The sequence below is a fragment of the Staurois parvus genome, unplaced genomic scaffold (assembly GCF_062004578.1).
Source record: "Staurois parvus isolate SC_StPar_1 unplaced genomic scaffold, SC_StPar_1.0 ptg000019l, whole genome shotgun sequence".
In the NCBI taxonomy this organism is placed as follows: domain Eukaryota; kingdom Metazoa; phylum Chordata; class Amphibia; order Anura; family Ranidae; genus Staurois; species Staurois parvus.
The window spans coordinates 20,922,760-20,938,766 of NW_028317815.1; the positions used below are offsets into that span (position 1 = coordinate 20,922,760).

The following is a 16,007-nucleotide window of genomic DNA, read 5'->3' on the forward strand; positions in this document are numbered from 1 at the left end:
TCATTTGTCACATAGTTGCCCAATTAAACGGTGCATTGAGGTCGGCTTGTAAATTGGAAACATCCTGTAGGGACGTTATTCCACTGCACAGCTTGGTGTCATCTGCAAAGACTGAAAAAGTACAAAGGTCATTTGTTTGAATCCCAACCATGGCACCACATGCCTGGAGTTTGCATGTTCTCCCTGTGCCTGCATGGGTTTCCTCCCACACTCCGAAGACATGCTGGTAGGTTAATTGGCTCCTGTCTAAACTGGCCCTAATATGTGCATGTATCAATGTAAGTTAAGGACCTTAGATTATACACCCATTGAGGGTTAGGGACTGATGTGGATGTACAATATATATATAAAGTGTTGGGTAAATTGACGGCGCTATACAAGTACCTGTAATAAAAATAAAAATAATAAAAAGTACTTTTAAACACAGATTCTATATCATCTAAAAAAAAATATGAGTCCCAACACTGAACACTCCCTGCAACCAAATGTTTCAGGAATAGAACAAAAACAGGAGCTATAGAAAGATGTAAATGTGTGCATACACACTTGAATAGAATAAGGCACTGATTCATAGCTACAAATACTGCATGTGTCCTCTTAGTAAAAGTTACTTCTGCTCTGCTTATAAGGTACTTGCTCTCTAGTTACACACCCTGACATTTGGTTTTCATCTAACACACCCTGACCTTTGGTTTTCATCTAATGCCTACTAAAGTATCTGCCATAACATTATGACCACCTACGTACTATTGCGTAGGTCCTCCTTTGCCCCAAAACAGCCCTGAGCCATTGAGGCATGGACTCAACATCATCCAATCCTCGTCAACTCTTCTCTACCCTTAATTCTGTACTCCACCCCCACTGCCTCCGCCCACCAACTTACTTACTACACAGGAGATTTCCAGTCACTTCAAGAAGAAGATCGACACAATTCGTGATGAGATCGCCAGTGTCAAGCTTCCTCCTCTAAACAACATATCAGGCCCAATACCAAACTCAACACTCTCCTCCTTCGACCCTGTTACCACCAAGGAAGTTACCGATCTCCTTTCCAAGGCCCATTTCACCACCTGTCCCCTCAACTGTTGCAGCCTCCTTACTGCTCTATCCTAAACTCTCTAACCCACATTTTCAACCTCTCACTCTCCATGGGCACCTTTCCCTCCCTGTTCAAACATGCACTGGTTACCCCCATTCTCAAAAAAACCCTCGCTGGACCCCACCTGTTTGAAAAACTTAAGACCCATCTCCCTGCTCCTGTTTGCCTCCAAGCTTCTTGAGCGCCTTGTTCACAACCGTATGAACTTCTACCTCACCGACAACAACCTTCTGGATCCCCGACAGTCTGGCTTCCGCCCACAACATTCCACAGAAACTGCCCTACTAAAACTCACTAAAGACCTACTAACTGCTAAAACCAATGGCCATTACTCCATATTCATACTCCTTGACCTTTTTGCTGCCTTTGACACAGTCGACCACCCGATTCTCCTTAGTAAACTCCACTCCATCGGTGTCAAGGTTCTACCTTTTCCCTGAGGTTATGTTACTCCATGTGCTGGCGTCCATCTTGGATTCTGCTGTGCATGATGGGAATCCTTTTATGCCTTCAGGTTTCTGTGGTCCATCCCCCAGAGGGGTGTGGCTGATGACATATAAGCCTGTGGCCCGCACATGCTCTTTGCACTTGTGTCTTTGTGTTGCTATTACTCTGTTCTGACTCTCCTGGTATCTGATTTGGCTTGTGACTTGACTATTCTTTGTATTCTCCTTTGATCTGACCCTCTGTTGCTGAACCCGGCTCGTGACCTGTGATTCTCGTCTGCTGTCCTGTACTGTTTTGTCCTGTTGTTGTTGACCCCGGCTTGTCTGACTACTCTTTTGTCTCTTCCACCAGCTACACGCCATTGGCGGCGGCCATTACCGCAGCTGAGGTGTCTCGGGGGCCGCGACCTGGTTCCTGGCTGCGTCAAGTCCATCCCCACCATCAGGGGCCCTGGTAAAGGGTGGCCTGGGACTTAGACTCCGCGCCCTGAGGGACTTCGGTCTGTGGGTGGTGGTTGTCGTCAGCCAGTGCGTTACATTGTTAGGCCTGCCTGTCCGTTCCTCAGCTCCTGCCCTGACAATCGGCCTCCGTGACTCTGCTCTCTCCTGGTTCTCCTCTTACCTTTCTCAGCGCACTTTCAGTGTCACATACAACTCCTCCGCTCCTCTTCCCCTTTCTGTTGGGGTACCCCAAGATTCTGTTCTTGGGCCCCTCCTTTTCTTGCTCTGTACCTCCTCCCTGGGCCAACTGATAACCTCCCATGGCTTCCAATACCACCTCTATGCTAATGACACCCAGATCTCTCTCTCCACTCCCCAGCTCACCCCCTCAATCTCCTCACGTATCACAAATCTACTAAACGACATATCAGCATGGATGTCACATCACTACCTTAAACTCAATCTTTCAAAAACTGAGCTTGTAATATTTCCTCCTCCCCGATCCCCCACTCACGACTTTACCATTAAGATCAACAGCACAACCATTGGTCCTTCCCCTCATGCCAGGGTGCTAGGCATAATCCTAGACTCTGACCTCTCCTTTGGGCTCCAGATCCACTCACTGGCTAAATCCTGCCACCTCAACCTCCGGAACATTTCCAAAATCCGCCCCTTCCTGACCAATGACACCACAAAACAACTCATCCACGCCTTGGTTATATCCCGCCTCTATTACAGCAACACCCTCCTCACTGGTCTACCGTTACACAGGCTATCCCCCCTTCAGTCTATTATGAATGCTGCTGCTAGACTCATACACCTTACCAACCGATCAGTGACTGCTGCCCCTCTCTGCCAATCCCTTCACTGGCTTCCACTAACCCAACGTATAAAATTCAAAATACTAACCACAGCTTACAAAGCCATCCACAACACTGCCCCTAGCTACATCACCAACCTCATCAACAGATATCGGCCAAATCGCCCACTCCGCTCCTCCCAAGATATCTTCCTCTCTAGCTCCCTCATCACCTCCTCCCATGCTCGCCTCCAGGACTTCTCCAGAGCCTCTCCCATCCTCTGGAACTCCCTACCACAGCATGTCCGGTCAGCCCCCACCCTGTCTGCCTTTAGGCGATCTTTGAAAACTCACTTCTTTTGCTATCACCTTTTGTATCATCTCCCCCTTCCTTTAGATTGTAAGCTCCAGGAGCAGGGCCCTCACATTCCTTCTGTACTGAAATGTATTGTAATTGTACTTTCTCCCTTATGTTGTAAAGCGCTGCACAAACTGTTGGCGCTATATACATCCTGTATAATAATAATAATAATGTAAAAGAAAAATGGACTTTTCAGACCAGGCCACCTTCTTCCATTGTTCCGTGGTCCAGTTCTGATGCTCATGTGTCCATCGTATTAAAGTTTGACTGTGGACAAGGGTCAGCATGGGCACCCTGATCAGTCTGCAGCTACACACCCCCTTATGTAACAAACTGTGATGCAGTGTGATCTGACACTTTTCTATTGGTAGCTTGTTTAGCAATTTGAGCTGCAGTAGCTCTTCTAATGGATCAGACTACAAAGGCCTTCGCTACCCACGTGCATCAATGAGCCTTGACCACCCTTGATCCTGTTGCAGGCATTTCTGTTACAGTTAATGTTTTCTTCTATAAAAAAAAAAAATAAAAAAAAATGCACAGGGAAGATTTCACAACATACCTTGTTTCATTGAATCCATGTTTAAAAGAACCCTGAAAGAAAAATATATATACACATTTTCATTAAAATAAATTGGTAAGCCGTTTTAAGTAACACATTAGCAGCTAATTCTAGCAAATGGTCAACAAAACAGTAAGGCTTTTTGATACAGTTCAGATTTATATCTGTTAAAATCTGTGGAAGGTATCATTCATAAAAACACCCCATACCTATATTATTATTATTTAATACGTACACACACTTTTCTAGAAAAAGTGTTCCATTTCTAGCAGCTGCTCTTAGTTTGATTAAGCCCATAAATGACCAAAAAAAAAAAAAAAAAAAAAAAGAAGAAGGATATAGGACTACTCTATTACCAAAGAACAGCCGCAGTTTCACAGCCAGCTACCTCTAATACAAAGATAAATGCTGACTGACTTACTTCTTTGCTTTTTCAAGTATATTTCGCTGATAGACTGCATTTCTCTTCTCACCAGTATCCTGTGTCAGTTTAACATATATATATATATATATATATAAAAAAAAAAAAAAAAAAAGTTAATATGCAGTAGTGGAAATTAAGACAGCCGATTACATAATAAAAGCATGCACCCAAAACCTACTTCTATTTAACATTTTGTACTGAAATATTTGGATATCAGAGGTTTGCCATTTTCCCATGGTGCCTTTTTATTTTAGCCCCGGTGTGCGGTAGGGAACAAACTAAATTGTGCACTGCAACATGTATAATGACCATTTATTTGGGCGAGAGAGGTTATTTCCGTGCATCTTGCATGCCAAAATCTTCACATTCTGGTTTAAAGTGTATGTATGCCCTAAAGATAATTTTCAGCGTGTTTGGCATGTCACACTATAATTTAGCATTGAATTTACATGTAACAAGCCCTGATTTTTGCACCCTTGTCCTTACATGTCATCATTTTTGGTTGGAACTAAATGTAGGTAAAACCTACATTTAGTTTTCAGTATATTTAGCTTAATGCCTGACCATGTACAGTTTTCTAAATATGTGTTTTGTGGATCTTTTGTAAAGTTTCTTACCTGAAGATCTTGTCACTAACAGCACTTTTTGTTGCAGGCTAACATCACTAAGCCACTGCCTCATAATTAGCAGCAATGTTGTTAGCCTACCATGTGCTCTAAGTTGGCCAGTGGGTTGTCCAAGTCTTTTGGATAGGCAGCCCAAAGGCCAACTGAAAAAGTTTGCATAGCATGGTGCAAAAGCTGTGGCTTTGTGGGGGATGGGGTGCAGAATCTCCAATGGCTGCCTTCCAAAGGAATCAGGAGTTATGACAAGCTGCTCAAAATGGAGATTTCCAGATCAGGAATACTGATGAATACATCCAGAATGACACATTATGGTGAGTTTTGCAAACCTCTAATGTCTACAATTCAACGCACTGCTTTTAAACAGGTTTTCCACAATTCCCAGTTTCTGCTGGGACTGTAGAAATTCTATGTACAAGCAAAACTCGACATAATTGAACTGATGTGCAATGCGTTTCAGAGCCTAGGATGCATGCGTTGGAGAGAACCTACAAGCAGCAGTACCTGGGGAGATGTAAGGTATTGCTGTTAAAGCAGCTGCTTAACACATGTTCTGAGTAGGCAGACCTCCAGTGATTGTCAGAAAGGGGGTATGTGGATAGTTGTTCACTTTCATCCTCATATTTGACAACTTAATAGCTAGAATTAGATTTGCAAGTAATCAAGTGCTACAAAATAGTGATAAAGTTTATAGTAATACTTGCCAGTTGTGAAAGGAGTTTGCACCAGTCCCTCCTTTGCATGTGACTGCTGTAGAGAAACTGTTGTTGGCTATGTTTCATATATTCTAGTTCAAAATGAAACTTCTGCCAGAAGCCTTTAAACGTACTAATCTGTCAAAAAAACATGAAATGTGATGCAGAGACCAACCAACAATGAACTAATAACAGGCAAGCTCAATGTGGCTCAGCTTAGTATACTCTTTTCAAAAAGTATCTATCATTCTTCAATAAGGTACTATTATACATTTCTTATTCACATTCAAAGTCTCACCTTCATAACTGGCATATCTGTAATGTCAGTTGTACATGAAACCCCACGTATGCCCTGACAACAAAAAAAAAAAAAAATAGTAAGGAAATTTATTAGTAAATCTCATATAACATATTTATAACTGGTTTGTAGTGCATTTAAAATGGAGTCCTCTCCAAGTTCTAAAGTCTTAGGATTCTGCGTGTTCACTTCTGACTTGGCTCGATGCTGAATGCAGTATTCAAGCTCCAGAACCCCACCACCACCACATGCACAAAAAATAACTGCAGCATGATTTTTTATATACAGAAATTAGATATGCAAACTTTTAAACTACAGAGTTATAAAACATTCAGTCAAAAGTAATCTGGAAGTCTAGTCAAAACGGTTTTCTTTACATTTTAGATAGACTTTCCAATGGTTAGAATCACTCTCAGGTTTCAACGTTGTGGATAGAGTTCCATTAGGGAAGCAATGTATGTTAGAGGGAGGAGACTGTCATGCATTTTGTATGCATTTTCTGCTCACCCTGTCCCAAAAAGGCACTGATGTGTATGCCAAAACTTTATCCAGGTGTGTCGCCTCTGAACTTAAATTCCTGTGTAAAGAAGCTAGGAAGGGAATAAAATAAAAACCATTAAAAAAATCATAACTATTGAAAGTTTACTACATATAGAACCAATTTAAACAGTAAAGCTACATTTAAATCATCTATTGAGGACCCATACATATTAGGACATTAAAGTAAACAGATTGGTTATATCTCATTCTTGATTGCCTACCCAGAAGAATCAGAATGGAGGTGTTAAAACATTAAACCAACCATCTAACTATGGAGATATCTATAAGAGCAAATTAAGACACACAAGACAATAAAATTACATTTTCTATGTCTTCAGTGTTCTGGGAGCCCAGCTATTGTCAAGACCTACTATAAATACAAATACATTTTATCTTATCATTGCAGTGAATACTACATTACAATAACATTCATTGGGATTTAATACATTAAAGAGCAAGTTCTTTTTTTTTTATTGGATCAGCAATAGAGGTTTGTTAAAACACACACACACGGACTGACAACTCATGGGGCCCCCATGCAATAGGGGATCATGGGGCCCCTGTGTCCTTGCCCAAACTCAAAAAAGCCTATGAAAAAGGTACCAGGGGCATCTCATGGGGCCCCCTACTGACCCCGGGCCCACACACACACTTTCAGAGGCTTGGTGAAATTGCTCTGTTTATATCAACAGCTGTTGAGAAAAGATATCAGCCACATTGTTTTTGAAAGAGTTGACCAACTTGTGACAAAGCACAGTAAAGAACCACTACTATTAGCACTGCAAAGCATGAAGCAGAGCCGGCATGTGTAATGAGCACATATGGCTGCCACTCACATAAATATATCGGGGAACAGGGTTTTTAAACTTTAAAAACATACTAATACATTTAATTGGAAGCATATCTGTTACCTGCAAACAAACAAGTAACTATGATAAAGATAATTATGTTTTCATATTATTCTCCTGCATAAAGTAAGGAAATAAAACCATAGACAGCATACCAATTATGAACTCTTGTATGGGGTCCAATGTTTGACATGTTGACAGGTTTTCACAGATCCATTCAATGATCTAACAAAAACAAAACATAATAAATAGGTTATATAACAACCCACGTAGATACTGTTTAACTGTGAATACAAAGACTTCTGTAATGTTAAGAAAACTGAAAGCTGCTGACAGGTGCCCAGAGGAGCATGCAGCATCCTCTGCTATGATGTGCAGTATCAGAGCTTGCTATTAAGAGCTCAGTTCACCCTTATTAAAAAAAATAATAATAAACACGCATATTTTTGCAATACAAATATGTGCGTTTATAATTTTCTTGTTTGCAGGAGCCTACAAGGCATTGCACCTGCAATGAGTGGATCACAGGTGCAATGGCAGGTCCCTGCAGACACTTCTTCCAACTGGGGGTGGGAGGAGAGTACTAATACACCATATTTAGGGTGTAGCATACAACCGGTTCCTAAAATTGAACTTAGCCTTTAAACCCTGCTCCCATAGTTTCTCAATGGCCTATCACTACCACTGGTTGCCTCACTGGCCAATAGGAATGTGTGGAAGGAAGGAGGGGGCAGATAAGCTTCAGAACTATGAGAAGGTATTGAATTGTTACTCTTGGGCACTGCAAAGGAAGCTGAAATCTGCTGCAGGTGTGACGTTCACCTAGCAGTGCTGCATGCCATACCTGTCTCTAACCTTTGTACAGACAGTTGTCAAGACTGGAGACTTTTAAGGTATTCACACATAACAACATACATAAGAGATCAATTGACTTCTTAATGTCAAGTTAAAACATCTTAAAGAACCATTGTTTACAAAGACAGGTAAGTACACTATCAAGCCCCAGAACTTCTAATTATCCCCCTCTGGCATCCATTTGCAGGCTCAATGAACAGGGGTGGGATGCTTCAGCACCTCCCCTGTTTACAGTGGGGAAAATAATTATTTGATCCCCTGCATATTTTGTAAGTTTGCCCACTTACAAAGAAATGAAGGGTCTAGCATTTTTATTATAGGAGTATTTTAAAATGATAGAGACAGAATGCAGACCTGCACAAGGCTGGAATGGGCTACAAGACCATCAGCAAGAAGCTTGGTGAGAAGGAGACAACTGTTGGAGCGATTATTTGCAAATGGAAGAAATACAATATAACCATCAATCGCCCTCGATCTGAAGCGCCATACAAGAATTCGCCTCATGGGGTAAGGATGATCAAGAGAAAAGTGAGGGATCAGCCCAGAACTACAGGGAAGGAGCTTGTGAATGATCTCAAATCAGTTGAGACCACAGTCACCAAACAAACCATTGGTAACACAATACATCGCCATGGATTGAAATCCTGCAGTGCCCGCAAGGTCCCCCCTCCTCAAGAAGGCACATGTACAGGCCCGTCTGAAGTTTGCCATTAAACATCTAAATGATTAGGAGAAGGATTGGGGGAAAGTGCTGTGGTAAGGGGAGACCAAAATTGAGCTCTTTGGCATTAACTCGACTCGCCGTGTTTGGAGGTAGAAAAATTCTGACTATGACCCCAAGAACACCATCCCTACAGTCAAGCACGGAGGTGGTAACATTATGCTTTGGGACCGTTTCTCTGCTGAAGGTACAGGCCGTCTTTGCCGCATTGAGGGGCCAATGGATGGAGCCATGTATTGTAAAATCTTGGATGAGAACTTTCTTCCCTTAGCCAGAACACTGAAGATGGGTCTTGGATAGGTTTCCAACATGACAATGACCCAAACATACTGCCAAGGCAATAAAGGAATGGCTCAAGAAGAAGCACATTAACCTGCCTAGCGGTCTGATTATGTCAGCATTTCTGTGTTCAAAGCGGTACATTTTTTTGCATGGAAATATGTATTTTTTTTATTGCAGGCCTGTAATTTTTAGGAATAACTCACTGAAATCTGTCCGAACAAGAGTCTAGTAAACATCCCGGGTATGTTAAAATTTGAAATACGAAATCATAAATTATAATTTAATAAATAATCATAAAAAATAATATATAATAATAATAAATTTAATTCAATAATATAATCAAACCAAAAACACTGAAATTTGAAATAGAGCGCCAAGTTCGCACATCACTGATCTTAGTCGCAAAATCGTTTTCAGTGTTGGATGACGAATTTCCCCACGAATCATTATCACTCAATTCTGCAAGTGGTTCTAATTTACTATCGCTTTTGACCTAAACGCTTTTTGGAAGCCTTGGACATTTCTCAGTTTCCAGGCAGAAAAAATAGTAAAAATGCAGGCAGGGCACATGCAAAAGCAGTAGGGACAAAATGTATGTGAAATGGTTTGATACAGTAATGTTTTACTATGTGATTTTAGTGTATTTAGTGAATATCACTTTTTGACATTTTTAAATTTCCCACCGGTTCCGTTCCCCATACGCCCCAACGTTGCAGGGAACAGAACCCGGAAGACGAATGCCGGCTTCGGCCGGAGGAGATGACTAGGGACGCTGTAGGGGGGACATCGCGGGAGCGCAGGACAAGGTTAGTGCAGAAGGGATCCCGGAGCAACGCTGCAGGGTATTCCCGAGAGTAGGTCAGGGTTACCGCTTTTGGTGCTGAAACTTTACACCGAGCTACACTCGGGAATACTTCCAGAGAGGTTAAGGTCATGAAGTGGCCTAACCAGTCTCCAAACCTAACCCTATAGATAGCAATCTTTAAATTTCAAGCAGAACCCCCCCCAAGAAAAAAAAATAAAAATAAAACAAAAAAACCACAAGCGATTATTTGTATTCTTTTCATTTTTTTATAAAAAATATAACCATGGAATTCCAAAACATACTGAAACATGAAAACAGAGGCCAGCCATAAGCCAACAGATATCTCCTTGCCCTCCATTGTGGCAACATCTGTTGGGCAGGATTGAATTGGCTTATTTATGCCCAGCCTGAGTTTACGCAAAAAAATATTACAAAACAGAAAAAGCAGGGTTTTATATAACATTCTTGATCAACTTTTACCTGCGTTTCCCGCTGTGGCTGGAGACTGAGGTGAAGTAAGAAACAATGTAGCACTGCTAGACGCTCACAATCCTGTCTGCTCTCTGACAAGAATTTAAGGAGTTTTTCCTGGCCAATAGTCACAGAGAAAATTATTCCAGTGCAACTGTCCAATACACTAGAACTTATTAAAGACTGAATAGGGCAATCACTGCATATGCCACTTATTCTGGAGCCCTCATCTGGGGAAAGAAATAGAGCTCATTATAAATATCTCTCAATGCATCGGCTCTCAGCTAAAATATTGCAATGTTATCCATAGAAGCCATCTCAGGTTGTGACCATTTCCTACCCTGCACTAAAAATGTGCAGTGCAATGATCTCTATGCATAAAGGACCAATAATGAGTGTCAGGCAAACAGGTTGGATTGTCACTCCATCCTCAGTGTAACTCAGCGAATAGTTCCCTCTTAGGTCCACTTTCCTTGTGATTGACAGGGGATGGAGGTGGGCAGATTCCGTAACCACTAGCAGGTTGTGTAGCAGCTGTGAAATCCACAAACTGCTGTCCACTGTCAATCACATGGAAAGGAGACCTGATGGGGAACTGGTCTATCAGAAATCCATTGTCAGTGTTCAGCCCCACATCACTGGTTGCTAGGTGGCTTGCATCCTTGTAACCAAGGAAGGTTGTATGCAACACAATAACAAAAGTATAATACATGTTTATTATTAAATTATTATTATTACCCCATTTGGATTACTCTGGCCTGTATCTATACACCAACCTGGAGCTGGGTCTCTTATTTCCTCCAGTTTTTCTATCTACAGTATGTTAAATCCATTAGTGCCATATCCATAATGTATACCAAACTCAATAGAAAACAATTTTGGACTTTACTGGCACAAAAGGGAACACATTACAATATGTATAAAACATGAACAAACAGTTCCTAAAATCACATGTAGACCTAATACAGGTCATAAAAACGTGGCTGTATACAATACTGAGTTATCAATGGGTATGTACCAACTGCTACTTATCAACCACAGTAAAAGGCTTATTAAACTCGCTTCTTGGCCATAACATTTGTAGCCTGTGGAGATAAGCCCTCATAGGTCAATGTGTTTCTCAGTTTGCTTCATCTGGACACATTATTATTATTATTATACAGTATTTATAAAGCGCCAATAGTTCGCTCAGCGCTGTACATTACAAAGGGGGACAGAACATGTGACAGAACAATACCAATACAATGCAAAACATGAGGGGATCGAGGGCCCTGCTCTTTCGAGCTTACAATCTAGGAGGGAGGGGGTGGTGGCACAGGAGGAGATAGCTGTGGGGGATGGAGTGGTAGGAAGAGTGGAGGAGGTCGGCAAGTTAGCAGGGGGTGGGGTAGGCTTCCCTGAAGAGATGGGTTTTCAGGGTGCGCCTAAAGGAGAGGAGAGTAGGTGATAATCTGATGGGTTGGGGCAGGGAGTTCCAGAGGATGGGTGACACCCTGGAGAAGTCCTGGAGGTGGGCATGGGAGGAGGAGACCAGGGAACTAGAGAGAAGGAGGTCTTGTGAGGAGCGGAGTGTGCGTGCTGGGCGGTACTTGGATATTAGGTCAGTGATGTAGTTCGGGGCAGTATGGTGGACAGCTTTGTATGTCAGCGTTAGGATTTTGAATTTGATCCGTTGCGCAATCGGAAGCCAGTGGAGGGATTGGCAGAGGGGGGTGGCGGAGACAGAGCGCTTGGAAAGGTGAATGAGTCTGGCAGCCGTATTCAGAATGGACTGAAGCGGGGATAGCCAGCGGCGAGGCAGGCCAGTGAGGAGGGAATTGCAGTAGTCGAGTCGTGATATGATGAGGGAGTGGATGAGCTGTTTAGTGGTTTCTGGGGTTAGGAACGTGCGGATTTTGGCGATGTTGCGGAGGTGGAGTCTGCACGAGTTTGTTAAAGATTGGACTTGGGGCTGGAAGGATAGGTTGGAGTCCAGAATGACACCCAGTACTCTGGCCTGCAGGGCGGGTTTGATGGTAGCGTTGTTGGATGTGACTGAGAAATCAATGGGGGGTGGTGTCCGGGCTGGGGGGAAGACAAGAAATTCGGTTTTGGAGAGGTTCAATTTAAGGAAGTGGAGCGACATCCAGTCTGATATGTCGCTCAGTAGGTGTGTGATTTGGGCTGAGACCAAGGGGGTGAGGTGGGGGGTTGAGAGATAGATTTGTGTGTCGTCGGCATAGAGGTGGTAGTTGAAGCCGTGAGAGTGCATGAGTTGGCCAAGGGAGGAGGTATAGATGGAGAAGAGAAGGGGCCCGAGGACAGAGCCTTGAGGGACCCCAACAGAGAGGGGGAGTGAGCGGGAGGTGGTAGCATTATAGGTAACGCTGAAGGAGCATTGTGACAGGTAGGATGAGAGCCAGGAGAGAGCAGAGTCTCTGAGGCCGAGGGAGTGTAGTTTTTTGAGGAGGAGGGGGTGGTCGACTGTGTCGAAGGCCGCAGAGAGGTCAAGGAGTAGGAGCACTGAATAGTGGCCATTAGCTTTGGCGGTTAGCAGGTCGTTGGAGAGTTTGAGTAAGGCAGTTTCGGTGGAGTGTAGGGGACGGAAACCGGACTGTAGGGGATCGAGGAGGTTGTTGTCGTTGAGGTGAGAACATAGGCGGGTGTAGACTAGGCGCTTGAGGAGTTTAGATGTAAATGGGAGCAGGGAGATGGGTCTGAGGTTGTTCGGGTCATTGGGGTCCAGGGAGGGCTTTTTAAGTATGGGGGTGATGTGTCCATGTTTCAGAGGGGAGGGGAAAGTGCCTGAGGAGAGGGAGAGATTGAAGATGTGGGTGAGGGAGCGTAGGATGGAGGAGGAGGAAGGTCGTAGGAGTTGTGAGGGGATAGGGTCGAGGGGGCAGGTGGTGAGGCGGGCATCAGAGAGGATCTTGGAGACTTCCTTGATGGTAGTAAGGTCAAAGGTGCGGAGTGTGGGGGGAGCTTCAGTATGAGGAATGTAGGGTGGGGTGGAAGAGGAGGTCAGAGCAGTGGTGGGGCCGTGGGAGAGGGGTGATGAGGGGGTAGCTGAGTGAGGGTGAAGGGGGTTGGAGAGAGTTTGAGCAGCGACGAAGTCCCTGCGGGTTATGTCAAGGGGGAGGGGGGATAAGGGGGTAGCTGTGTGAGAGGGGATGGGTTGAGAGGGCGTGTGAGTTGCGGCAATGTCCTTGCGAATTGTGTCAATCTTGTTTTTGAAGTGATTGGCAATCTCAAGGGCAGTGAGTGAGGTGCTGGGTGGAGGTGGGGGTGGAGAGAGTAGAGAGTTGAAGGCAGAGAAGAGTCGGCGAGGATTGGAGGAGAGGGCCTTGGTGAGGGTCAAGAAGTAGGCCTGTTTGGCAGCATGGAGGGAGGAGGTGTAGGTGCGAAAGGCAGATTTATAGCGGGTGAAGGCTTGTTGGGATTTGGTTTTGCGCCATAGTCGCTCTAGGGCACGACTTTGTCATTTGAGGGTTTTGGTGTGATCAGTCTGCCAGGGCTGGAGCGGTCGGGGTCTGATGTTGCGTGTGGTTAAAGGCGCTAGTGAGTCAAGGGCTGTTGAGAGCGCATTGTTGTAGGCGGTCAAAGCCAAGTCGGGGCAGGACAGGGGGAGGATGCGGTCGTGGAGTTGGTCAGCTGCAGAGTGGAGGGAGGCAGGGTTAAGGTTGCGGAGGTTACGGCTGGTAGTAGTGTGACATTTGGAGGGGTAGGCGTTGGAGGACGAGGAGATAGAGAAGGTGATCAGGTTGTGGTCAGAGAGAGGGAAGGGGGTGTTAGTGAGGTTGTGGGGAGCGCAGCGGTTGGAGAAGACAAGGTCCAGGATATTTCCATCAGAGTGGGTGGTGGTTGGGGATAACTAAAGATGTAACTAAATGCAAAAAGAACCAATGAAACATTTTCTACAATATTACAATGATACAATATGCAAGTTTGTGTTAATCAAAATGGTCTAAACCTCAAGTCTATCTGTGGCAACCATGTAGGAAACCCCTGGGGAGGTCACAGAGACAGAGAAAGGAACGTTGAAGAGGCGGCAATGAAGGATAGCCGACGTGGCTCTATTTGGGTCAAAATATAATTGTATAATTAATAAATGATAGCACAACAACCTCAACATAGGAGTGTGTTTAATATGCCATGGTTCCATTACATTTACATTAAAGATCAGTTGATGTTAAAAGGAGAAGTTCATCTTTTGCAAAAAAAAATTAAATAATAAAAAGCACATCTTTTTGCAGGTAAAAAAAATGTGCATTTATTTATTTTATTTTTTTACAGTGCAGCCTGTAAAGCACAGCACCCACAATCAGCAATACCAGAATCCTTCAGACACTCAGTCAGCTGTCTGCTCATACCTTCTGTACAGGTAGAAAGTTACTGAACTGCAGGAGGAATCAATCAACTACGAGAGCGCTTACCTGCACCCTTACAGTTCATTGAGAACTACAAGCTGTCTGGCGCAATGGCTGATACTTGTAGTTCACTCATTCACAGGAAACCAAAAATGAATGATGCAGCTGTGTGGGCTGGGCTATTTATGAATTATGACAATGGGTTCGGGGAGAATATCGAGTGCTCTTGTTACATGTTGCACCCGTATTTAGGGTGTAACATGGTACCATTTTACCAAACGTGAACTTATCCTTTAATATATTGACCCTAGTATATGGCAATGGCCCAAGATTGTTGAGAAATGTTCCATTAGTAGTAACTCGTCACAGTACGTTGGCTTGATCTGTTATCGCCTCTAAATGTGCAGCAAGTGGGTGTTATAAAACTAGTAAAACAAACAATATAAATCATTACTCAAAATAATCGTGACAACAACTCCAAACAAAACTCAGAATAGGATGGATTTTGGTTACCCTTCGCTGAAGCATATATATTTTATTCCAGCCCATCTAATTACAATAGCCTCCCATGCTTAGGAAATACGTGGCATGCTAGAACATGTAATAACATAGGTCCACTAGATGGCAGACACATGCTCTGGTATAGAATTAAAGTGAAAGTTCAGTCAAAATTCAACCAAGACTAAACCTACTCCCACCCCCATTCTAAGCCTATTCTATCTACCCTGTGAAAGAAAGGATGCTTATACTTGTCTATTCTGAAGCCAATCCGGTACGGACACGTTTTCTTTCTAGGTTTACAGAGGTGTACAACGGCTTGTGGGCATCTTTTGGGTGGTAAAAACTATTTCTGGAACATTTCCATACAATCCTGAGCTCTTGCCATACTCCAGGGTCAATATCTTAAGATCAATTAACCTTCAGGCCTCGTTCATACCATACGTGCATAAAAACTCTTTTGGTGAGTTTTATACACGTTGCCTCTTCCTAGCTCCTTACTCTGTCTTGGTGGCCGCCCCAAGAGTCTCCTACATGGTTGCCACAGTTACAGACTTAAAGTGATATTAAAGGTTTTTTTTTTTTTTAAGACAAAAACAAAACAAAAAACAGGAAAAAACATCGTTCTGTTCAATGGTTTGCCACAGCAGCCTCGATCCTCTTCTTCTCGAATCCCCCACCGACGCTCCTGGCTCCCCCCCCCTTGACCAGTGCCCCCAATAGCAAGCTGCTTGCTATGGGGGCACTGGTTTGTGCTCGCTCCCAAGCCCTGCTCTATGCGTCCATAAGACACTGAGCCCCACCCCTGTTCTCCTCATTGGCTCACGTGCACATTGCTGGATCGAGAGGGGGCCTAGGTGAGTATTAGGGTAAGCTGTGGGGGGGGGGGGGGGGAG

General features: G+C 43.7%; 1 protein-coding gene across 2 annotated transcripts in view; it reads right to left on the minus strand.

The window, feature by feature from the left end:
- GSAP (gamma-secretase activating protein) overlaps nt 1–16,007 on the minus strand; it is a 117,517-nt gene that overhangs the window by 36,361 nt on the left and 65,149 nt on the right. For both annotated transcript variants that reach the window (XM_089685686.1, XM_089685694.1), the window contains 7 exons: nt 10,277–10,497; nt 7,289–7,358; nt 6,253–6,335; nt 5,746–5,799; nt 5,457–5,585; nt 4,127–4,185; nt 3,706–3,737 (listed from right to left, as the gene is read on the minus strand). In XM_089685686.1, coding sequence (XP_089541812.1) covers nt 3,706–3,737; nt 4,127–4,185; nt 5,457–5,585; nt 5,746–5,799; nt 6,253–6,335; nt 7,289–7,358; nt 10,277–10,497 — 648 coding nt within the window. The remainder of the gene's footprint in view (nt 1–3,705; nt 3,738–4,126; nt 4,186–5,456; nt 5,586–5,745; nt 5,800–6,252; nt 6,336–7,288; nt 7,359–10,276; nt 10,498–16,007) is intronic.